Raw genomic sequence first — 22526 nt, 5'->3', positions numbered from 1 at the left:
GCTTACACGCAGCTCAGCTGATGGAGGCCCTAGTTTAAAGATAGCCCATATTCAACCTTCGGTGGCTCTGATGAAGTTTATAATGCACCTCTTCACCTGCTGCTCTTCACGTAGCTGTATCTCAGAATCTTTGGGGAGCTGATCATGCCCTTCTTCATGCCCTTAGTGCTACTGCAACAGAGGGAGAGAGGACTGAATAGTCATGCGGTCTAAATGATCCTCCAACCCCGGGGGGTGGGGTAGTCCCACTGGACAGGCACAGAGAGCAGAAGCTTGGACTACAGTTCCTATGCTAGACTGGTTAGATGAGCAAAGAGGGCTTCAGTCTCCACAAACATCAATGCAACACACTCCAAGGGAACTATACTGACACACACAGAGGTAACTTAAAAAAAAAAAATCACCACCATCAATGACAGAAAACATGTTATAATAAAATGCTAACAGTTTAACTGGTTACAGGTAACATGACACACCTGTGTGAGTTGTCAACCCAAGTGGGGAACAAACCAAGAACTTCAGAGAGTCTTAAATATTGCGTTTTCTACGGCCAGCGCTAAAAGGCCTCTGCTCTTTTAACCACAGCTATAGCAGACTCATCAACCTCTATATGGGGCCCAGGGAGATGGGACCTACCATGGCACAGCAAGTAGTTTGCATCTAGAGCATGGAATTCTTAGGTAAGGAAGAGAAGTCAGAATGTCTGATGCCTTTGCATTATTCAAAGACACGCACAAACCTTATTCCCTTTCCCTTGCTTCCCAGCACAGTCTATTTCAGCATCCATTGTTCTAGAGTATTGTTTTCCCACTTCCCTCCACTCCTCCTTTGTGAGAATGTGTGAGCTGAATACACTAAAGAAAAGGAGAATGATCTTTAGGGGCAAGGATAGATCTTTCAAAGACTACAGCTCCTCTCACTTCCCCATATTTAATGAGCATAAAGCAGTGCTAATTATCTAGCAGATCCCAAAGGAATTAGGTGAATGGTGACATGCTAAGAAAATATTTTGACCTCTGATCTCATTATTCAGGTCCCATGTAAGTCATTCTCCTAGGTACTCTTCTTGCCATGTGTTGGGTAACCCTAATTAATGTCAACAGCTAATCAAAGTGCAGCTCGGGATGTGCCAGTATAATTATTATATATATATACACATATATATAATATATATATTATATATATACACACACACACACACATACACACACACCAGTATAATTCAACTTAACAAGACCCAGCACCACAGTTTCTGTAATAACACTGGGGGAAAAACAACCAATCAAGAGACTGAATAAAGGAGGAAGGAAACAAGGTTAGCACAGGACGGAACTGCTTTTTGTCACTGAAGAACTGCTAGAAGGTAGCAGATCCTCAATGGTGTAAGCAGGTATAACTCCATTGACTCCCACTGATTTAGGCCAGCTGAGAATCTGGCCTTCGGAAATACAGTGCATTCTGTATACAGACCGTGCGTCCTGACACAAAAGGACTTGACAAGATAATGTCCCATAGGAAAAGCCTGGCTTTCTGAGAACAGGAGGGCCTTGTCAGGAGGGAATCTGGAAGGGTTCCATGGGAAATTAAAATGTAACTGGAGCGGGGGGGGGAGAGGGAAAGACGACAACGTCGTAACTTATTTTACAGACAATTCTGAGGCCTGCCAGCATTTAAAGGAACCACGTTTTCCTAGACAATTCTTTCTCCACTCTTAAGCCAGGCCGAAGAGGCTGTATCAATACCAGAAAAATACTTACTTGAAAATCTAACTGCAGCCGTTTGACTGGCAACCGCACCTAAGGCGCTCTGGGAGACACAGGAGTAATTACCCTCTGCGCCAGTCCCTTCAGGATATTTACTCTCCTTAGCAGCAGCCGGGGACGATATGAAGAGTGATCCATTTGGAAGCACACGAAGGTGCTCCTGCTCCACTAATGGGAACCCATTCTTCTTCCACGTGATATTGATCAACTGCTCGACAGAAGCCAGGTTACAGTCCAACACCACGGCTTGGCTCGGCTCTAATGTCACCTTTGCAGAGGCAGCCCTGCAGCTCAGCTCCAGAGAATCCCCCTGCAACAGCTTCCCTGCAAGGAAAAGACATTTGGGTTGTCTCCTGATTTATACAAACAGATGTCACGGCACTTCGCGGTTAACGTGATCGGACATAAACACGCAAACTTCAGCCCTGCCAGGGGTCTGGCATCTGAAGTGCCACTCACAAGTGGCAGCCCCCTTCGCACATCTCTCCCGCACAGCTGAGAGGTCACCCATTACACTGGGCTACAGGAATGACCTGCAGTGTCTCCTCTGGGCTACAGTGCCAGCTCTGCAGACAGCCTCGTAAGGCTGGTCTACACTGGGGGGGCGGGGAGGAGAGGGGTCGATGTAAGATATGCAACTTCAGCATAGGATGTGTAAACACACAGGAAAAGTCCTACAAAATTAAAGAAAATAAGAGCTTTCCCATGGGCTTTAACTACCTTCTAAGATGTAATAGAGAATTATCTCCCCGCAATAGCATTCTATACGATGGCTAAAAGCCTATCGAAATTCGTTTGTGTTCTTAGATCCTGTAATTTTGTAGTGTAATTTTATAGTGTCCTACTGATTTCACCCTTACTAAGTTCTGTAGAACTTTTCCATAAAGAAGGGAGGCTTTTGCTGAGAATACCCAACCACCCTGTTTAACCCGGATGCACATGGGGAGAGAGGCCATTTTCCGGTAGTCTACTCCTGTGGGAATTCTGCATCATTGCACAATGCAGAATTTTGCAGAAATTAATGTTTTTGCACATAATTTCCTTTGCCCCTCCCCCAGAAATGGGCTGCAGTGCTGATGGCTGCCACTAGGGGTTGCTAGACCCAGCAGAGCCCAGCTCGCGCACAGAAGACACTGCCGGGGGGAGGGGCGGGGGGGGGGGAGTAGAAATTTCCTAGCAGCTACAGTTCCCCACAGGCCCTGAGGGAAGGAGAGGGCAGTGTGCAGGAAACTCCACACAAGCCTGGAACCCAGCAACTGGCTGTTTCTCCTTCTGGATCCCTGGTGGTAGGGGGACGAGTGTCTGGGCTGGGGGGGGCACAGCTGGACTCTGGAGGGGAAGCGGTGTGGGTATCTGGGCTAGGGGGACCCCCACGACTGGGCTCGGGGGGGGGGTTCAGATGTATTGGCTGGGGGGCCCACGGCTGGACTCATGGGGAGGGGTTGTGAGTGTCTGGCCTCCCAAGCTGGGCTTTTGGAGGGGAACAGGGGGCAAAGAAACTGGAACTGGGTTGTCACAGGGGTTTCTTTAACTCTCTACTCCTGGGGAAATTTTTGCGTGAGTCTGTATTGTAACAGACATATTTACAGAGAGGTATTTTGAAATAAATTACCAAACTAATTGAAACTGGTGTGATTATGTAGTGTTATTTTGACAAATAAAATTTCCAGAATTTTGCAAAATTTTAAAATATTATGTGCAGAATTTTTACTGTGTTGGCGCAGAACTTTTAATTTTTTGGCACAGAATTCTCCCAGGAGTAGGTAGTCATAAGCCAAGACCTAACTTCAAGGGTGTTCAGAGCTCCCTGTAGAAGTAAGCACAAGACAGGAAGTTCGGATCCAGATTTGGATCCAAATGTAAATTGCCACAACATTCAGAAACAGGAGTCAGACCTGGGGATCTGATTCAGGCTTGTCACAATTTCTAACATCTTACGTTTGCATTCAGAACTCCATCACTGTGGGATGACTGGTAAAAATCAAAGAGCAAAGCACTACAAAAGACCCAAACCCCAACCAACATGGACGGGAGCAGAATCAGACCTAGATAGCTAGACATGAGTAGTGCAGCCTTCGGCTGACAACCAAATCTGCGTTACAAAAAATTCACCCAGAGAGATCTAACAGTAACAAGATCATGAACAAGGGCTGATTAGCGACGAATCACAAGACAAAACACAGCAAAGGCCAAGAGGGGAGGAAAAAGATGAAACACAGGGAATACCCATTAAAGCAGGTGTTGGATAGCTGATAATACAAGGCTTATGGTTTATCATAAGGTAAAAAACAGAACAAGCAACAGAAAAATGGCCAAAATGGCCATCCCACTGGCTTAGCACTCTAATCCCATGACGATCCAGGCAAGTGGTTCCTAACGTGCTGTATCTCCACTCTCAGTCAAAAGGAAGGATGTTACAGCTACAAACTACTGGCCACTGAGAAGACAGCATCATGTCTTAGGGCAGCCTGCTTGCCACAATGAGATCTTCGATCCGTTACCAGCAGTGAGAAAGTTCAATTGAACAGGTCTTGGTCTGGAAGGTTTCCAAACCAACACACACAATCCCACTTGCAAGAGAGTTCCACCTCTAGCAACAATGCCTCAGCATTTCCTAAAGAATATTGTCATTAATAAAATGCATTTGCTATTACAGGTCTCCAGAGACACTAAGTCAATGTTAGCTGGCAGCGCGGCTTCCACACACCAGCAATTTCAATCTCCACTGTGCTAGAAGCATCACATCCCCTCTTTTTATGGCTCCCCTCCAAATTATTTTGTCACTGCTCCAATCGAAAATGTTTCCTGCCTCTATAACGAGTTTATCAACACTGGATATGAACCACATGGCTCCCTGCCCATCCCCTATCACAGAAAGCTACAGATTAATTTTATAGGAATTCAAACACCCTATTAAACCTTCTACTACCTACTGCTGATAAAAGGGCTGCATTTTAAAAGCGCGCACTTTAAGCATGCAATTAGGGGCAATGACACGCAAAATTACACATGCAGGGGAATGGAATTGTTTCTAGGCATCGGAAGCTCCAGGTGCCACTGAAAAGAAGGAATTTGCACGGCCCAAGTGCACAGTTAATTTAGTGACCCCCTGCTGTGCAGAAAACCTGTCAGCTTGCAGATTTCAGAGTAGCAGCCGTGTTAGTCTGTAGCGAGCTCAGGGATAAGCATTTGTGCTCACAGAGGCCCGCTGATCCGCGGTCTCAGCTCAGAGTCACAGACATACGTGTTCTCCTCCATGCACTCTCCTACAGATTATAATGGTGCCTTCCCCTCCCCTTCATCCAAACAATGGCCTTTTGTAGCCAAGAAGAAAATTAACAGCAGGTTAAAAGGTTCTGATGATAAAGAAACTAATTTTCATCCAACCTGAAATATAAATTCCCCCCACCCCATGACCTCTTTAGTTCTTCACACCTGGAGTAGAGCCCTGCCCATGCCTCAGTGTACCTTATGCCTTGCATCAAACAAACCACCACACCAGGTGTTTTCACAGTGCTGCTCTCCTTCGGGGCAGAGCTGTCTTATTATCCTTCCCATGTAATACACCCTGCCTGCCATCACTGTGGTGTGTGGAGCACTGAAGACTTTGAACACAGTCACCACCGTCTGTGCTCAGGATAGTATCAGAGTTATCAGCAGGGTAAAACAGAATCAAAACACGCGATGCAATGATTTGCACCGCAACACAAATCCAAGGGTGGGGCTCTTGACGAGGGTAAATCATTTGTTATCCGAATAAATATGCGTCAGTGGATCAGAATGGGATGAACTGTTTCTCTTGTAGCTTCTTTTGGGCCAAAGTTCAACCAAGTGCTGCCCACCCTACCGGAAGCGCACAAGTATCTCACAGGACTGGGCCCTTTGGTGGCTATGATTGATGCTACTTTTCCATTTTTCATTACTAATTTTGTCCCTCACAAGCAGTGACACTAATAGAGGTCATAGCTGACTGAGTAGAGGAAGGATGATCTAGTAGTTACAGTGCTAACCTAGGACTTGGAAGAGACGGTGTTAACGGCCTGTTCTACCACAAACAGTCTGTATGACTGTGTATGCACTGTAGTTGTAGCCATGTCGGTCCCAGGATATTAGAGAGACAAGGTGGCTGAGGTAATATCGGTTATTGGACCGACTGTAACCCACCAACCCCCTCTTCATGCCCTACGACTACACGGGTGTTAACAGGCCACTCTCCCTTGAATGGTCCTTTCCAATATGTGCTAACTACTTATGCTAAACAAGCTGTTCCATCTTGCACTTTGCTGTGATGCTGGGAGCTCTTTTCCCAGAGCTGAAGGACAGCTCTGTGTGGCTCGAAAGCTTGTCTCTCTCACCAACAGAAGTTGGCCCAATAAAAGATATTACCTCACCCACCTTGTATTACCTTGGGTAAGTCACTTAAGGCAAGTCTACACTTAAAACCCTGCATCGGCTGTAGCACTTTAACAAAGATGCTCTAAGCCAATGGGAGAGAGCTCTCTCATCAGCATAGTTAACTACCTGAGAAGGAATAGCTGTGTTGACAGGAGAAGCTCTCCTGCAGACATAGCACTGTCTACACAGGGGGGGTTAAATTGGTGTAACTATGTCGCCCAAGGGTTTGGCTTTTATGGTTTTAAGGGCATGTTATGGGTCTCACCAAATGAAAAGAATCGGCAGCAGGTTTAAAACAAATAAAAGGAAGTATTTCTTCACACAATGCACAGTCAACCTGCGGAACTCCTTGCCAGAGGATGTTGTGAAGGCCAAGGCCATAACAGGGTTCAAAAAAGAACTAGATAAGTTCATGGAGGATAGGTCCATCAATCGCTATTAGCCAGGATGGGCAGGAATGATGTCCCTAGCCTCTGTTTGCCAGAAGCTGGGAATGAGCAACTGGGGATGGATCACTTGATAATTACCTGTTCTGTTCATTCCCTCTGGGGCACCTGGCATTGGCCACTATCGGAAGACAGGATACTGAGCTAAATGGACCTTTGGTCTGACCCAGTATGGCCATTCTTATGTTCTTTTTCACCCACCCCCCTGAACGTGTAGTGTAGTGTAGACGAGGCCTAAGTCTCTCTATGCCTCAGTTCCCCATATGTACAGTGGGGATAACAATACCTATCTAGATGACAATTACCAACTTCCCACAGGTATCCTTAGGCTAAACACATGAACAATTGCCAGGTGCTCAGATATTAGGGTGGGGGGGGCTATAAAAGCACCTTATGTAAGCAGGTATTTTTGTTGCTGACTTTTTAAACGTTGGAGGAGGGAGGGCCACATAAACCTACGCACAACCTTGTGTGGGCCAGAGTCTACATATATTTTAATAAAATTTCAAGTCACCTGTATTGATTTATATTTTAAGTTCAGCTTGTTTCACGTGTATTTAGATAGGTTGTTCCTATGTACAGTATTTTCTGATACTTCCTTGTGTAAACTAAAATGATGTAAACATGATGACAAAATGCTAATGACTCGGCCGTTAGTATATTGTGCTGAAGCAGGCCACGGGCCTTATGAAATGCTCTGGTGGGCCACGGATAGCCCGCGGGCCGTAGGTTGGGCACCCCTCCATTAGCCCCAGCAGCTCAGGAGACAAAGATGTCCCCCAACCTGCAGCATCAGCATGGATATGCTATGCACACCGCAGCAACCCACAGAGGGAGAAAGCAATGCGACAGCCCGTGCACTGTTCACTGCTCCCCTCCAGTGTTCAAACCCCGACAGAACACACAGCTGCTGGCCGACTACACATTTCACATGGACTTGCAGAGACCATGTGAAATTACCCAGCGTGGCAGCCTACATGCAGGCATTGTATTCTGCTACACGCAGCGCACAAACGCATCGCCCCCTCTGGGTGCTCACAGGGTTTCCAGTTCTTCCCATGCGGAAATTTCTGTTGTGATGCCAACACATACCCTGGACAAGGTGTGACAAAGCTGGAATTAGGTGGGCACAAGCCATAAAGCGCTGATCTGACCTGGCCCAAGGTTCGAAGCGTTGAATCCAGGTAAAGCTTCAATTCAGACCAAACTCTAAAAAATGTCCCCCTGCCCCTCCTATCACTCACAAGTTTGCTCTGTAGAAGACAGGATCTTAACTCATGACGGAATGGTCCAAATCACAGCACTTGTGATTCTCTCCCTCCCTTTGGGCCCCTCTGTGCTGCTCCGGTGGGGCAGAGTGGTTGCAGACTGGCAGTAAGTGCCCAGCTGGGAATTCATCCTGCACAGGGAGTTCTCAGCTGGTGTATACTGGTATAACTGGCACCTGTGCCACTTGTTCCCCCACATCCTTGAGTACGGGGGCAAAGCAGAGGCTGGGAGCAGGGCTCCTGAACTCCACCAATTCTCAACTGGTATCCAGTCCTTTAGGGACTAGAGCTAGCTGGTGTAAAATAGAGCACTCCCTAGGCTGCTCTAAATTATGCTTCGGTCTGGGCTGCAGGAAACTCAGGGAGGTATAACTAGTGTCCTAAGAGGCGCTTGGCATAGGAGAGAGGCCGAGCCTCACACATTGGTATAAATAACACTGCAAAAGGAAAGGTATTTTAGGCAAAGAGAAAAATACGCCCTGAGCAGGTTACCAAAAAGAGCACAATAGGAAAGTGACATAATCAATGCAGAAAGCTGGTTACCAAAGCATGCAAGGCAGAGGAGAACTCATCAGTCAGACGAAGGACAGAAGACACATCCGGAGTGATGAATTACTTGCAAGAACACAAATCTGAGGGTCTCTGCCAATTGAAGTCACTAAAAACAGGATTGGGGACTTCAACAGCAGAGTCCAGGGAAGGGGTAGGGACGGTTTTATGGCCTGCAGCATGCAGGGGGTCAGACCAGATGATCATAATGGTCCCTTCTGACCTTAAAGTCTATGAGTCTATGATTCTTCTCCGGCCGGGACAACATTGGGCTTTCTGAGACCCTTCAAAGGGCTCTCAGCCAATGACAGTTGTTCTTGTAGAATGTCACATGAACCTTAGTCACCTTGTATTTATATAACGTGCGAGAGGGGAGCCCTCAAAACGAAATAACTGAGGCATGCAAGTCCAGAGCTGCTACTACTATCAGTTATTCCAAAATACATTGCTACTTCTTATGGTACGGATCTGATATCTTTGCACTTCCTTAGAAATCCTAAGCATCTTAACAGCCTATTTACTCCTACATAAAGCTACATAAAGACTGATCTATGATTAGGGTGACCAGACGTCCCGATTTTATCGGGACTGTCCTGATATTTCCTTGTTTGTCCCGCGTCCCGACCGACGTGCCCTGGGGAAAGAATTGTGCCCAGGCCTGGAAGGTGTCCAGTCTGAGAAAAAACTTGCTGAAGCATCTCTGAGGGTGAGATTATCTGTATTCAGTTTGATTAGGCATAGATTTGCGCATTTTATTTTATTTTACTTGGTGACTTACTTTGTTCTGTCTGTTACAACTTGGAACCACTTAAATCCTATTTTCTGTATTTAATAAAATCATTTTTCATTTAGTAATTTACTCAGAGTATGTATTAATACCTGGGGGAGCAAACAATTGTGCATATCTCTCTATCAGTGTTATAGAGGGCGAACAATTTATGAGTTTGCCCTGCATAAGCTTTATGCAGGGTAAAACGGATTTATCCGGATTTAGACCCCATTGGGAGTTGGGCATCTGAGTGCTAAAGACAAGCACACTTCTGGGAGCTGTTTTTAGGTAAACTTGTAGCTTTGGGGCAAGTGATTCAGACCCTGGGTCTGTGTTGGAGCAGACGGGAGTGTCTGGCTCAGCAAGACAGGGTGCCGGAGTCCTGAGGTGGCAGGGAAAACAGGAGCAGAGGAAGTCTTTGCACATCAGGTGGCAGCTCCCAAGGGGGTTTCTGTGATCCCACCCGTCACAACAGGAATGTAGTGAGAATTAATTAGTTAACAGCAGCAAAAGACTTTGGGGATGGGGGGAGGAAGCATCAGATAAAAAGCAGCCTAGTTCAGTGCCCAACTCCCATTGAATTTCAGTGGGATCTGGGTGCCTGGCTCCCTTCGCTAAGCTTTGAAAACGCCACCAAACGTCCTGCATACATTGACGATTACTACGGACGTTGTAATATGGTCTCGCTACTCACAGCATGGTACAGCGACTAGTACAGAAATTCTCTTCTGTCTGTTTTTGGTACTTGGCTGACTCCCAATAGCATAGTCCCAAAGCACCTCAGAATCTTTAATGTATTTATCCAACACCCCTGGGAGGCAGGGCAGCGCTATCATCCCCAAGGATAATAGATGTATAGATGGAGACCTGGGGCACAGAGAGACTAAGTGACTTGCCCAAGGTCACCCACGGAGCCTGTGGCAAACAGGAAATTGAATTTGGTTCACAGGCTAGTGCCACTGGATCTCCACACCTCTTTACAAGGCATCTTTTCATCTTTGAGCCTAATCACTTTCCAAAGAACCACAACGGCACAGGAAAATTGGGAACAGAAAAGGCCCATTCAGTGCTCGCTAAAAACGTATACACACCAAGCTGGTACCTTTGTGTGCAGCCATTATAACAGCCTGGGTCATTAATAGCCCATCTAGTGTATGACCACGATGAGTCTTAATTAGGAAAGGGAAGAAACGTCTGCTCAGACACAGGTGACAACGTCCCACCACTTAGCACTAAACATAGCACTGGACAAACCAAATTCAGACCTGGCGTGAGTACATGCAGCTCCACTGATTTCCGCAGGACGCCTGTGATAAGGTAAGTGTGCAACTACAGCTCTCTACTGTCACCTCATCCTCCCGTCTGCTGTTGCATATTATCAAAATCCTGGGTTGAGAGTTCTGTGGGGCAGGGACTTTGTGTTCGTTTGCACAGTGTTAGGCACAATGGGACCCCGTTGGGGTCCCTAACTGGGTGATAGGCACTACCACAATAAAAATAATCATAATTTGGTTCTAGATATTCAAAGAACTGTACAAACATTAATGGACAGAGAGAAATATCTTACAGCCTCTGGAAATGTAGCAGAAGGGCTGGTTCAAAACACCATACTATGTATAGTACTTTCAGGGTAAAGGATCAGAATAGAGGAAAAACAAATATAATCAGGATTCTTAAATGCTGCAGACTATTTTCAATTTCCATTCATTGTTATGCACCAATAGAAAGAGATATGGCTCTGTTTAAGACACACACACACACACACACCCCACCTACCTGTTGGAGTTAATTTGATAATGAATCCAAACTGAAAAGAATTTACCAGCTAATAGAATGTACTTGGCCAATATAATATAGAAACTATGGTTATTCCAGGACCGTTTCTAATTAAGTGGACTCCTGATCCTATAGTCAGGAGGTCCCTTCAGATGTCAGTTGACAAACGTTTTAACCACAGAGACTGCACTTATGAATTACATTTACTTCTGAATTTAGGACCTGCTAGTATTGCTTCCTTTTAGCTGTCACGGTAATTTCGAATGCAAACATGCGGCATGACATAAAATATTCTACTTGCCTGGATTTCTAAATCCAGCACTGGGAATTTCTGAGAGAGCAACATGAAGTGGTACATACAGAACAGCTTTTTAGACCAGAGGGTACTCCCACCTGTCTACCCACTATCCACAGACTGCCTCAGGGTAATTAAGAACATCTTGATAACTTCTCGAGAACAAAACAAGAAGGTTTGGGTAAAAACATTTATTAGCTCAGATTTAGACATACGTAACTGCTGAGGTGAGTTGATATTTAAATTCCACACGCGCAAATAGGTCACTGTTCTATTCAGAACCAGATTGTGATTGCTTCAGAACTTTCTAGATTGGATGGACACTGTGCCTACAGCAGGTGTGTGGAGGGATTTGCTTGAGACATGCGGAAATACACAGTGTGCATTTGAGACTGGAAGCAGGCCCTGGTGTCTTGTGTTAAAGTGTTAGATTTTGATCAAAACTAGCTTATTTGAAACAGGCTCTGCAGGGCATTATTATATTAATCTATCTATTGCACTGATAACGGCTCGGCAGGCGGTGATCTGCTTCATGCACAACATTAATCTAAGCAGAAACACACTCATTTTCTTGTACCCCTCCTCCTCATTCCAACTGCTTGTTCATTTCAATCACCTCTTGAATTTTGGGCCTGATCCAAAGCCCACTGAAGTCAGTGGAAAGATGCCCAGTGACTTAAATGGAATTAAATCAGCCCCTTTCGGATTAATGGGGCAGAGACTTTACTTTTCCCTACATGTTAGTACACAGCCTGGCATAATGGGCCCTGATCCCAACACTACAGGTATACACATCAATAATGAGAGTAGAAAGAGTATGAATCATGAACTCGCAGCAACTGGATGCTTTACACCTTTCATGTGTGTATGTGATGACATACAACCGAGAATACCATTAGACCCACACACGCTCAACTGGAGCTGAGCGGCTCGAGGCTTAAACTTGAGTAGAGGGTAAAACTGATTCCCTTGCTTTCGCGGATTACAAAACTATAAATAATTCCATCTGGTGCGAGCTAGCAATCCAGCCAAATTTGACAGCTTCCTGACAGGCAACTGATGGGTCAGAAGCGAGGCTCAGAGAGTGCGGTTTTCACATGCAGGATACACCGTAACAGTCGGCCACGCGTCTGCTAGGAGCTTGCACTTTGTGTCTGGTACTAGAACTTGTTTCCTCACGTGTTGCATGTAACTCCTAGCTCCTCACATTTTGCATGTAACGCCTCACGTCTTCCCACGCCCCCCTGGAAATTTGCCTTTTAAAATAGAGAGGAGGAAAGACCTACCCAGGGACATACCAACGTGGTAACATTTCAGATATCAGAAGCAAATATGTCCTTGATCTCTGTTACACGGCTTGGGTAAACAAAAGGTTACTGTTCAACGGGAGACAAATGGCTTTGTTCAATGGAGAGAAGGGCTGTGCTTTTAATAAACATTTCCAATAACAGCTAGACTATGTATTTGTATTATTGTAATGCCTAGGAGCTCCATTGCGTTAGGCACTGCACAAGCCTAGAACAGACAGATGGTCCCTGTCCCAAAGAACTTTTCATTCTAAGCATTGAACAAAAAAACAGGCAGACTGATTGGGGAGCTCCAGGGAACAATGAGACAATATTAGTCAGCATGGGTCTCGGCACACCAGCGTCCTGACTGTTGCCAAGTGTTTTGTAGGCATCACAGAAGAGGGGCGTTGTAATGAGGGATTTGAAGGAGGACAAAGAGTTAAGTCTGCAGATGTGCACTGGGAACTTCTCCCAAGTGCGAGGAGCAGCAGGGGAGAAAGCACAAAGGGGCTTGTTTGAAAAGGTATCAAGCGAGCGAGGGAGGCTGGTGGCATAGAGGAGTTGACATTTTGCTAGTGAAGGAGAGATGGTAGGTAAGGTGGAGATAGGTCATGAAAGGCCTTGAAAGTGAAAACAAGCAGCTTATGTTTGATGCAAAAGATAAGGGGGAGCCAGTGGAGAGACTCGAAGAGAGGGGTAAGATGATCAGAACTGCATTCTGAATGGGTCTCAGTGGGGCAAGATTGCTTTGGTCAAGGCCCAGAGAGAAGGATGTGGCAGGGATCAAGATGTGATTGGAGGAAAGCCTTGGAGGAGAGTTTTAGTTGGGTGGATGGACAGGAAAGGCCATATCTTACAGGTGCTATACAGAACGAATAGGCAAGATTGACACATAGGCAGGATGTGTGGACCAAGAGAAGTCCAAGCTGAAGATGACGCCCAGGTTATGGACCTGAGAGACAGGGAGGATTATGAAGCGAGGTGTACACGGAGAAGAGAAGGGATGGTATCAGGGCAGTCTGCCACCCAAGGGCCTGCAGAGCCAGAGAGCAGCAAGCCCTCAGGAGGCGGCCAGCAAACAGGTGTTGGAAATCAGCTGAACGGCAGTTAATGTTTCGCTCTGATTCCCAGCTGGACCCAGCTCTGTATGAGGAGGAGGGCCAGGAGAGGCAAACCCCTCCCTGAGCAGCAGCAGAGGGCTGCAACAGGTTAAGGGCAGGCAGGCCCTGTGGTTCCCTGAGGCAGAGAGAAAGGGCTGTGACCCTTGAGCCACCAGGGGGTAGAGGACCCTGCAGTATCAGTCCTAATCAGGGCTATTACTTGTGTTTCCTTACCATATTTTTTTTGCATTTGTGTGGCAGTGGAATAAAACTTTGAGAAATGAGTCAAAGGTGGTGAAAAGACAGCTAGGAGTTACATGCATTCAAACACCCTTGCACAGTGTGTGTCTGGTCTCCCATCTAGTGGCTGATCCACAGAGAAGGTAGCAGCCTACTACTGCCAGCTACTAATGGAGTTACTCCTTAAGCTCAAGCAGCAGAAGTCTGTGATGATCATTCTGGGTCCAAGCCCCAATGACAAACGTGAGTGGTGCTGTTGGACAAAGAATTTAAATGCTCATTTCAGGTTAATAAACAATCAATTACTATTCACAATGGGCCAAAGTCCTCACTCGCATTGACCTGAGTAGGAGTTCTGCCTGCTCTGACAATAAACCATACAGCAATCTAAAGTCATGCCCCCAAGACGGCACTACCAGTATTTTATGCTGTCATGTTCTGGGCCTGGTACCCGAGCACCTCTTTTAACAAGATTGAATAAAGACTGAGGATCAATCAGCTTTAGGATAGGATTTGTCCCAATCAAATTAAATTATCATCAGCTGAAAGCTTCCAAAGTATTTATGTGAAAATCTTTGAATAGTTCGTTTAAAAAAAAAATTTAAGGATGTAGCAAGAGAGGACTCATTATAGCGCAGGCCTTGGCAGATTAATGCTTCACAAAAAGCGAAGTACAAAAGTTTGCTAATCTGACACACTTCCAAGGCTGACATCACTTTTAGTTCTTGGCAGGGAGAGATTTTCCTGGAGAGCTGCTACTGTATGGCAGGTCCCGCTTTGCCTGGAGACCGGCCAGTGCATTTCCTATTCCATGCACATCTGGCACATTGGAACTGGCTTATGCACCTTGCAGAATCCAAGCCAAAGAAAACCTTCCAAAGCGCAAGAAAAGCCTTTTAAACAGCGCAAGGAAAATGCTCCCTGATCATGTGTGTGCTGCTAGATATCACACTAAGAGAAAAGGGCTTTTTTTTCCCTTTTTCTCCGTCTTCCAGCATATGGCACAAATTCAAATTGCAGTTAAGCCTCTAAATTGTCATCTGTCTTAATTTATGTATTTATTTTGGATGTCGAACCAGGAGATTCAACAGCACAATTAATCTCATTTAATCAGGAGTGAATAGCACTGAAGACAAACCGAAAGTTATTCCTTCTAAAGGGGTTTCCTACCAGACCAGTGAGCCAACTACTGCAGCATTTTCCCACTGAAGTGTAACATTCTGCTGCCGCTCGTCCACGCGCTCCGAGCTTAAATCTTTAAATGCCATTGTCGAGTTCAAAGAGCAATTACATTTGAGTGTGTCCCCATCAGAGGAGCACAAAGCACTTTTTCTTCTTGGGAACCTTAAGCGCTGATAATTAAAACACAATACCTTGGCCTCAGCCCTTGTTCAGGACAATCACACATTGCAAATGGCGGTCTCAGAAAGACGCATGGACTGAGATTTTAGAATCTTGCAGCATTCTAAGGAGGAATTAGAATAGCGTAGCAGTTAGAGCAGGGCATACCATACCCTAAGGGAGGGGAAGGATGGCTTAGTGGTTAGGGTGCTAGGCTGGAACTTGGAAAACCCAGGGTCAAGTCCCTGCTCTTCTACAGACTTCCTGTGTGGCCTTGGGCAAGTATCTCTGTGCCCCAGTTAGAATATCAGGGTTGGAAGGGACCTTAGGAGGTCATCTAGTCCAACCCCCTGCTCAAAGCAGGGCTAATCCCCAGACAGATTTTTGCCCCAAATTGCCCCCTCAAGGATTGAACTCACAACCCTGGGTTTAGCAGGCCAAAGCTCAAACCACTGAGCTATCCCTCCTGTTGCGCTCCTCTAGAGTGGTAGCAGATCCCACTTTCACGCATGCTCCCAACTGCGTCACTGTAGGCATTGTGCCTGTAAGTAGATGGTGCAGGGGTCCAAGCTGCCCCAGCACTCCACTGGCTCTCAAAATCCATAGCTTGGGCTACTGCAAAATAGGAGCAGGCGGGTGACAATAAAGACCTTTGCAACTGTCATTCATGTGGGTGGGAAGTTGCATTAAGGAGGCTTCGGGACATTGATCCAGTATGTCCATTCTGTGGCTGCTGTTAATATTTGCACAGGCCCATCTAAGACTGTGTGTGCATTCTAAATAAATCAAAATTGATTAATGGCATTCCCACTACACTAATGGCATCACCCACTAAATAATCATGCTGGACTAAATCTCTTTTACCCTTATCTTGCTTATCTTTCTGATACGTTTTCTATTACTTCTTCCACACAGAGTTAAAACCCAGAAAGCACTTGCATTACAGAGACATCAACAAAAACAACTGCTGCGCTATGTTACTGTGTACCGGCCATAACTAAAAAGCTGGGAGCTATTTGAAACTAGAATTAGGGTACAGTACGTTATTCATTGCTTTTATCTAAATGTTTCCAAAGGCTGCCAAAGTCACTTTGGTAGATGAATATCACTGTGTGTGGGGATGTCATCCACACACACAGCATCAATGAAATGAATATAGTTTAGACTGTTTCTCCGGAACCACAGATTAACTTGTGGTTTTCCTGTATTTTAACAACCCTCCTGCTATTTCGAGCAGTCTCAAATCAAGCGCTCCTGCCAAGATTAGCCACCTCTCAGACTAGGGTGTAGCAAGGGTGTGGCTGGTGTCATGGTGAGGTATCACTTTCCTTTAGATTCATAGACTCCAAGGCCAGAAGGGATTGTTGTCTGACCTCCTGTATAACACGGGACATAGAACTTCCCCAAAATAATTCCTAGAGCACATCTCTGAGGGCTTGGCTACACTTACATTTTATAGCGCTCTAACTTGCTGGCTCAGGGGGGCAAAAAAATCACCCCCCTGAGCACAGCAAGTTTGAGCGCTTTAAAGCGCTCGTGTGGACAGGCTCCGAGTGCTGGGAGCCGTGCTCCCAGCGCTTGTAGCTATTCCCCTTGTGGAGGTGGATTACCAGGAGCGCTGGGCGAGCTCTCTCCCAGCGCTCAAGCGTGACCACACTCACACTTCAAAGCGCTGCTGCTGGAGCGCTCCCGCGGCAGCGTTTTGAAGTTTCTAGTGTAGACGTAGCCTTAGAAAAACATCCAATCTTGATTTTAAAATCGTCTGTGATGGAGAATCCAGCACAACTCTTGGTGAACTGTTCCAATGGTTAATTACCCTCACCATCAAACAATTACACCTTATTTCCAATCTGAATTGGTCTAGTTTCAACTTCCAGCCATTGGATCGTGTAATACCTTTCTCCGATGGAGTGAAGAGCCCTTGTTAAATATTTATTCCCCATGTAGATACTTATAGACTGTGATCAAGTCAGCCCTTAACCTTCTCTTTGTTGAGCTAAATAGATTGAGTTCTTTGAGTCTATCACTACAAAGCAGGTTTTCTCATCTTTTAATCATTCTCGTGGCTCTTCTCTGAGCACTCTCCAAATTACCAGCGTCCTTGAATTGTGACAGTCAGAACTGGACATAGTATTTCAGCAGTGGTCGCACCAGTGTCAAATACACAGGCAAAATAAACTCTCCATTCCTACTTGAGATTTTCCTGTTTATGCATCTAAAGATTGTATTAGCTCTTTTGGCCACAGCATCACACTGGGAGCTCACGTTCAGCCAATTATCCACTACAACTCGCAAATCTTGTTCAGAGTCACTGATTCCCAGGATAGATTCCCCCATCCTGTAAGTACGACCTACATTCTTTGTTCCTAGATGTAAGCATCTACATTTAGCCATATTAAAACACATACTGTTTGCTGGCACCCAGCTTACCAAGCGATCCTGATTGCTGACCTGTCCTCTTCATTATTTACCACTCTCTGAATTTGTCTCATATATGATGATTTTATGTTTACTTCCATAAAAAATGTTAAATAGCGTTGGGCCAAGAACAGATCCCTGTGGAACCTCATTCGAAAAAATATCCATTTGATGATGATTCCCCATTTACAATTATCGTTTGAGACCTATCAGTTAGCCAGCTTTTAATCCATTGAATGTGTATCATGTTAATCTTATATCTTTCTCTTGTTTGTTAATCAAAATGTCATAAGGCATGAAGTCAAATGCCTTACAGAAGTCTAAATATATTACATCAACACTAATATCTTTATCAACCAAATTTATAATCTTACCAAAGATAAATCTCAAGTTAGTTTGATAGGCTCTATTTTCCATAAATCCATGTCAACTGGCTTTAATTATATTACCCTCCTTTAATTTTTTATTAATCAAGCCCCATATCAGCTGTTCTGTTATTCTGCTTGGCATCAGTGTCAGATTGACAGGCCTATAATTACCTGAGTCATCCTGTTTACCCTTTTTAAGTATTGGCACAACATTAGCTTTCATCTAGTCTTCTGGAACGTCCCCGGTATTCCAAGACTTATTGAAAATCAACACTAATGGTCTAGCAAGTGCCTCAGCCAGCTCTTAAAATTCTTAAATGCAAATGATCCAGACCTGTGGATTGAAAAATGTCTAACTTTAGTAGCTGCTATTTAACATCCTCCTGAGATACTGGTGGAATGGAAAGAATAGCATCATCATGTGATATGACTACATCATCTGCTTTTTTTCCCGCAAATACAGAATAGAAATATTTATTGAACACGTCTTCCTTTTCTGCATTATTATTGATAATTCTACCATTTCCATCTAGCAATCGACCAAAACCATTATTCGGATTCTTCTTGGTTCTAATATATTTATAATGTCTCTTTGCTTCCCTTACAAATTTTCTACAATATCTAGTTTCTGATTCATATTCATTACTATCAACTTCCCCTTTCCTCCATTTGTTATATGTAATTTTTTTTTTTTATTATTTTGTACAACTGTCTTCACAACCCCTCTAAACAAGGTTGTTTTTTTAACCAATATGGCCTTCTTCCTCAATTGTCGCTTTTTGGGCATCTAGTAAAGAGTTCTTAATGTGAAATTATCATTCACATTTTTCTGATTAAATTCTTCCTCCCAGATTATTTGGTTTATAATTGTTTTCAGCTTTGTGAAACTGGTCCTTTTAAAGCACCAAGTATATACATCACTGGCTTTATAAAGGTCTGGACTTTATTCTGTTTGCACACTAGAAATGTGATCAAGTCATGATCACTTGTACCCACATTATCACTCATTTTAGTTCCGTGATCAGTTTGTCTTTATCTGTCAAGACGAGGTCCGCACACGTTGGCTGCAACACTTTTTAAAGTTAGGAAATTGTCGTCTACAATATGCATGTTTTTGTAATGGCAGCACGAGCCCTGCTGCATATATAACTCAAATTGAAGTCCCCCGTGATCTCGCAGCTTTTTTTCTACACATTAGAGATAGGTGCATAAGGAGCTGGTCATCCTGCTCCTTAGTGTAATTTGATGATCTACAGCAGACACTGGTTAGGATAAGGATCCATACGCATTCAAGATCACTTTCTTCTGAGGTATCAGTGACTTGAAAACAGATTTGTGACACAGAAGGTCATTCCCCCTCCCCTTTTTCCCCCACTCGATCCTTCTTTATACCCACTTATTTTAACATTTCAGTGACGAGAAACATCCCGTCAGGTTTCAGTATTACCAGCTAGAAACAATTTATGCTCCTAAATGAGCATTTCCAATTCCTCTTGTTATCTAAGATCCTGGCATTGGTGTATAGGTAATTAAAGAATTTCTCCTCTTCACATCCTTTGGTTCCTTGATTAATTTTGTTCTCAACATCTCAATTTTGTGCTGATTCAGATCTTTCCTCTTTCTACCTTACCTTTTTGTTATTAGTTTTACACCTACCTGACTGTTCTAGCCAGCGTAGGTCCAATCTGGTGAGGTGCTAAGTGACTCCTGTGATATGCTAAGTGATCTCAAAGCCTTCTGATGTTACTGGGAATTGAGGATGCTCCACACATTACAGAATGGGGAGCCGATCCCTGGAAGGACACACCCTCCCAGCAGTCAGAAGGTCGTATAAACCCAATATAAATTAAATGAACTGATGCAAATTAGATAATTATGATCTCGGATTGACATGACAACCACCCACATGGATCATCAGCAGGGTTGGAGCACTTCTAGCACCACAGAGGAGACCTCTACATCTTGAGCAAAAGGAATAACCCCATTAGCGGGTAGCAGCAGTAGACTTATTCTGTAGTGGATTAAAAAGGATGACAGGAAGACACTTCCATGCAAGCTTCATGCTTGCCCCTCATTGCATACCTGCTGTATCTACGTACTGTGGCACGCCAGAGGGTAGTTATACAAAAACAGATTTTACATGGAATGGAGTGTTAAATTTCATTGAAACTGTGTGTTACTCTAACACATCCTTTGAAAACAAATCACCCAGAAAGATAAAACAAATCAATAGCAATAATAATTGATTCATTGTGTTGAATCATCAATGTCTGTCACAATGCGAAAGCGAGCTACTGCTTCATAAACGTCAGTCGCTCACGTTCCTTCTCTCTGCCCTCAGCAAGGCATTTAAACCAGCAGGTAAAACTTGTGGATCAAAATCTACAGGTCTTAACTCAGTTCTTAATCAGGACCCTCCTCGGTGGAAGTTTTACCCAAATTAGGACTGAACACAAAGCGCACGGTTTGTCTTTGGCTGTGTGTGCCCCTCACGTTTCTGGTGCGTCACACTACGGTTCCCATTGCGATTTGCATAAAGCTACATTTTCCAACTTGTTTAAGGGACTGAGGGGCCTAAGCCCATTTTCAAAGCCACCTAAGTCACAAAAATCTGCTGAAAAATTACCACACGATCCCATGCCCTGCCTGCAGTGGGAGAAGCTGAGATTGTCCCTCCCAATACAGAGAATAAATCAGGTGGAATGTCGTTTCATTTTGCAAAGGTCTTGCTCATTGCATTTTGTTTGCTTTCATATTTTTCTTGAAGAGAGACTCAAAAGATTGCATAACCTCTTTCAGAAGTCTGGGGTGCATGGGGTGAACTGTCTTTGGTTTGTGTTCATGTATTTACAGCGTATACCCACATTAAAATTCCAAGCTTGACAAGCAGCACTGCAACAATAACATCTCAGACTACTGTAACTGGCCCCCATAACTCAATTAATGAAAAAATACAAAGCAGCTGCAATGTTAGAAATGCTGATGCTAATGCAATCTAAGGTAATTATTGGCAACAGACCATCAAACAAGGGCACTGTGTGCACTGATCAGAGACAAGAATCAGATGGCCAGAGTCTAACATAATGGGGCTTCTCTGTTAGCATATGCAGACGCTGCAGACTGTTGTGGACCTCCACATTCAATAATCCCAGGCTCGATTCCCATCACAGTTGGCAGAGAACTGCAGCATAGCACCTCCCTACACCTGGGCATTCCACATGGCCTCAGGGCCCACATATCTACCCCTACCACTCCACACCAGGGGAAAGCAGAGACAGCAACAGCTTCACATACACTGACCTGTGAGATCTACGGTTCATGTATGTGTAGCTACAAATAGCCATCAATGTCCCATCCTCTTGTTTACGTATTAAGGTTCCTATTTTTTGTAAGCTACAATGTATTTACTTTTAAGTCTTCACATTTATTATTTTTTGGAACTGTTTTCGTAAGAGAATAAAACTCTTTTGTTGGGAAGTGATTCATCTTTATTAGTTTACAATACATCATGTCCAATGCCTGCTGGCAGTGAACGCGGTGGTCTTGTACACTCAGCCGCTCCAACTCTGCCCACGGCAAGTTTCCTCCCTTTATTGAAATGGACAGAAATGTAGAACTGGAAGGGACCTTGAAAGGTCATCAAATCCAGTCCCCTGCCTTCACAGCAGGACCAAATACTGGCCCTGACTGATTATTTTGCCCCAGATCCCTAAATGAGCCCCTCAAGGATTGAACTCCCAACCCTGAGTTTAGCAGGCCAATACTAAAACCACTGAGCTATCCCTCCCCGCAATCCCTTTGCTTCACAATTATGCAGCACTCAGCAGGCAGCTAGAACCATTGGGATATTTTTCACACTGAGATCCAATCTCATGAGTAGACAACGCCAGCGCCATTTCAGTCTACGCAAAGCACATTCAGCTGTCATTCTGCACCTGCCGAGCCCATAGTTGAATCTTTCCTTAGTGCTGTCGAGGTGGTCAGTTATACAGCTTCATGAGCAGGGTAGTAAGGGGCAGGCTGGGTCTCCCAGAATCACTTTTAACATTACCAACTGTAATCCGCATGTCAGGAGAGACGGTCCCTGCCTGTAGCTTTCTGAACAGGCCTGTGTCTTAAAAATGCGAGAGTCCTGCACCTTCCCTAACCAGCCAACACTGATGTCAACGAAGCGTCCCTGGAGATCCACAAGCATTGGCTTAACCATGGAACTGTAGCCCTTTCTGCCGACGTACTCTGTGGAAAGGCAGTCTGGGGCCAGAATAGGGATACACATGCCATCTATTGCTCCACCGCAGTTCGGGAACTCCATTGCTGCAAAGCCATCCACTAAGTCCTGCACAATGCCTGGAGTCACCGTCTTGCACTGCAGGAGATATTTAACGGTCCTGCACACTTGCATGACACTGGCTCCAAAATGACTTCCCACTGACCAGTAGCAATCCAGCACAGCAGGTTTCCACAGTGTGATCACCACTCGCTTCTCCACTGTCACTGAAGCTCTCATTT

At 44.8% G+C, this 22526-nt stretch overlaps 1 protein-coding gene across 2 annotated transcripts in view; it reads right to left on the bottom strand.

Moving 5' to 3' along the window:
- IGDCC4 (immunoglobulin superfamily DCC subclass member 4) overlaps positions 1-22526 on the bottom strand; it is a 166294-nt gene that overhangs the window by 113639 nt on the left and 30129 nt on the right. The window contains exon 2 of one of the 2 annotated variants that reach the window (XM_054043154.1): positions 1758-2087. The exons of the other annotated variant lie outside the window; for it this stretch is intronic. Coding sequence (XP_053899129.1) covers positions 1758-2087 — 330 coding nt within the window. The remainder of the gene's footprint in view (positions 1-1757; positions 2088-22526) is intronic. 2 annotated transcript variants of the gene reach the window in all.

This window comes from Malaclemys terrapin, chromosome 10, assembly GCF_027887155.1.
Source record: "Malaclemys terrapin pileata isolate rMalTer1 chromosome 10, rMalTer1.hap1, whole genome shotgun sequence".
NCBI classification, from domain to species: domain Eukaryota; kingdom Metazoa; phylum Chordata; order Testudines; family Emydidae; genus Malaclemys; species Malaclemys terrapin.
This window is presented reverse-complemented; position numbering and strand designations above follow the sequence as displayed.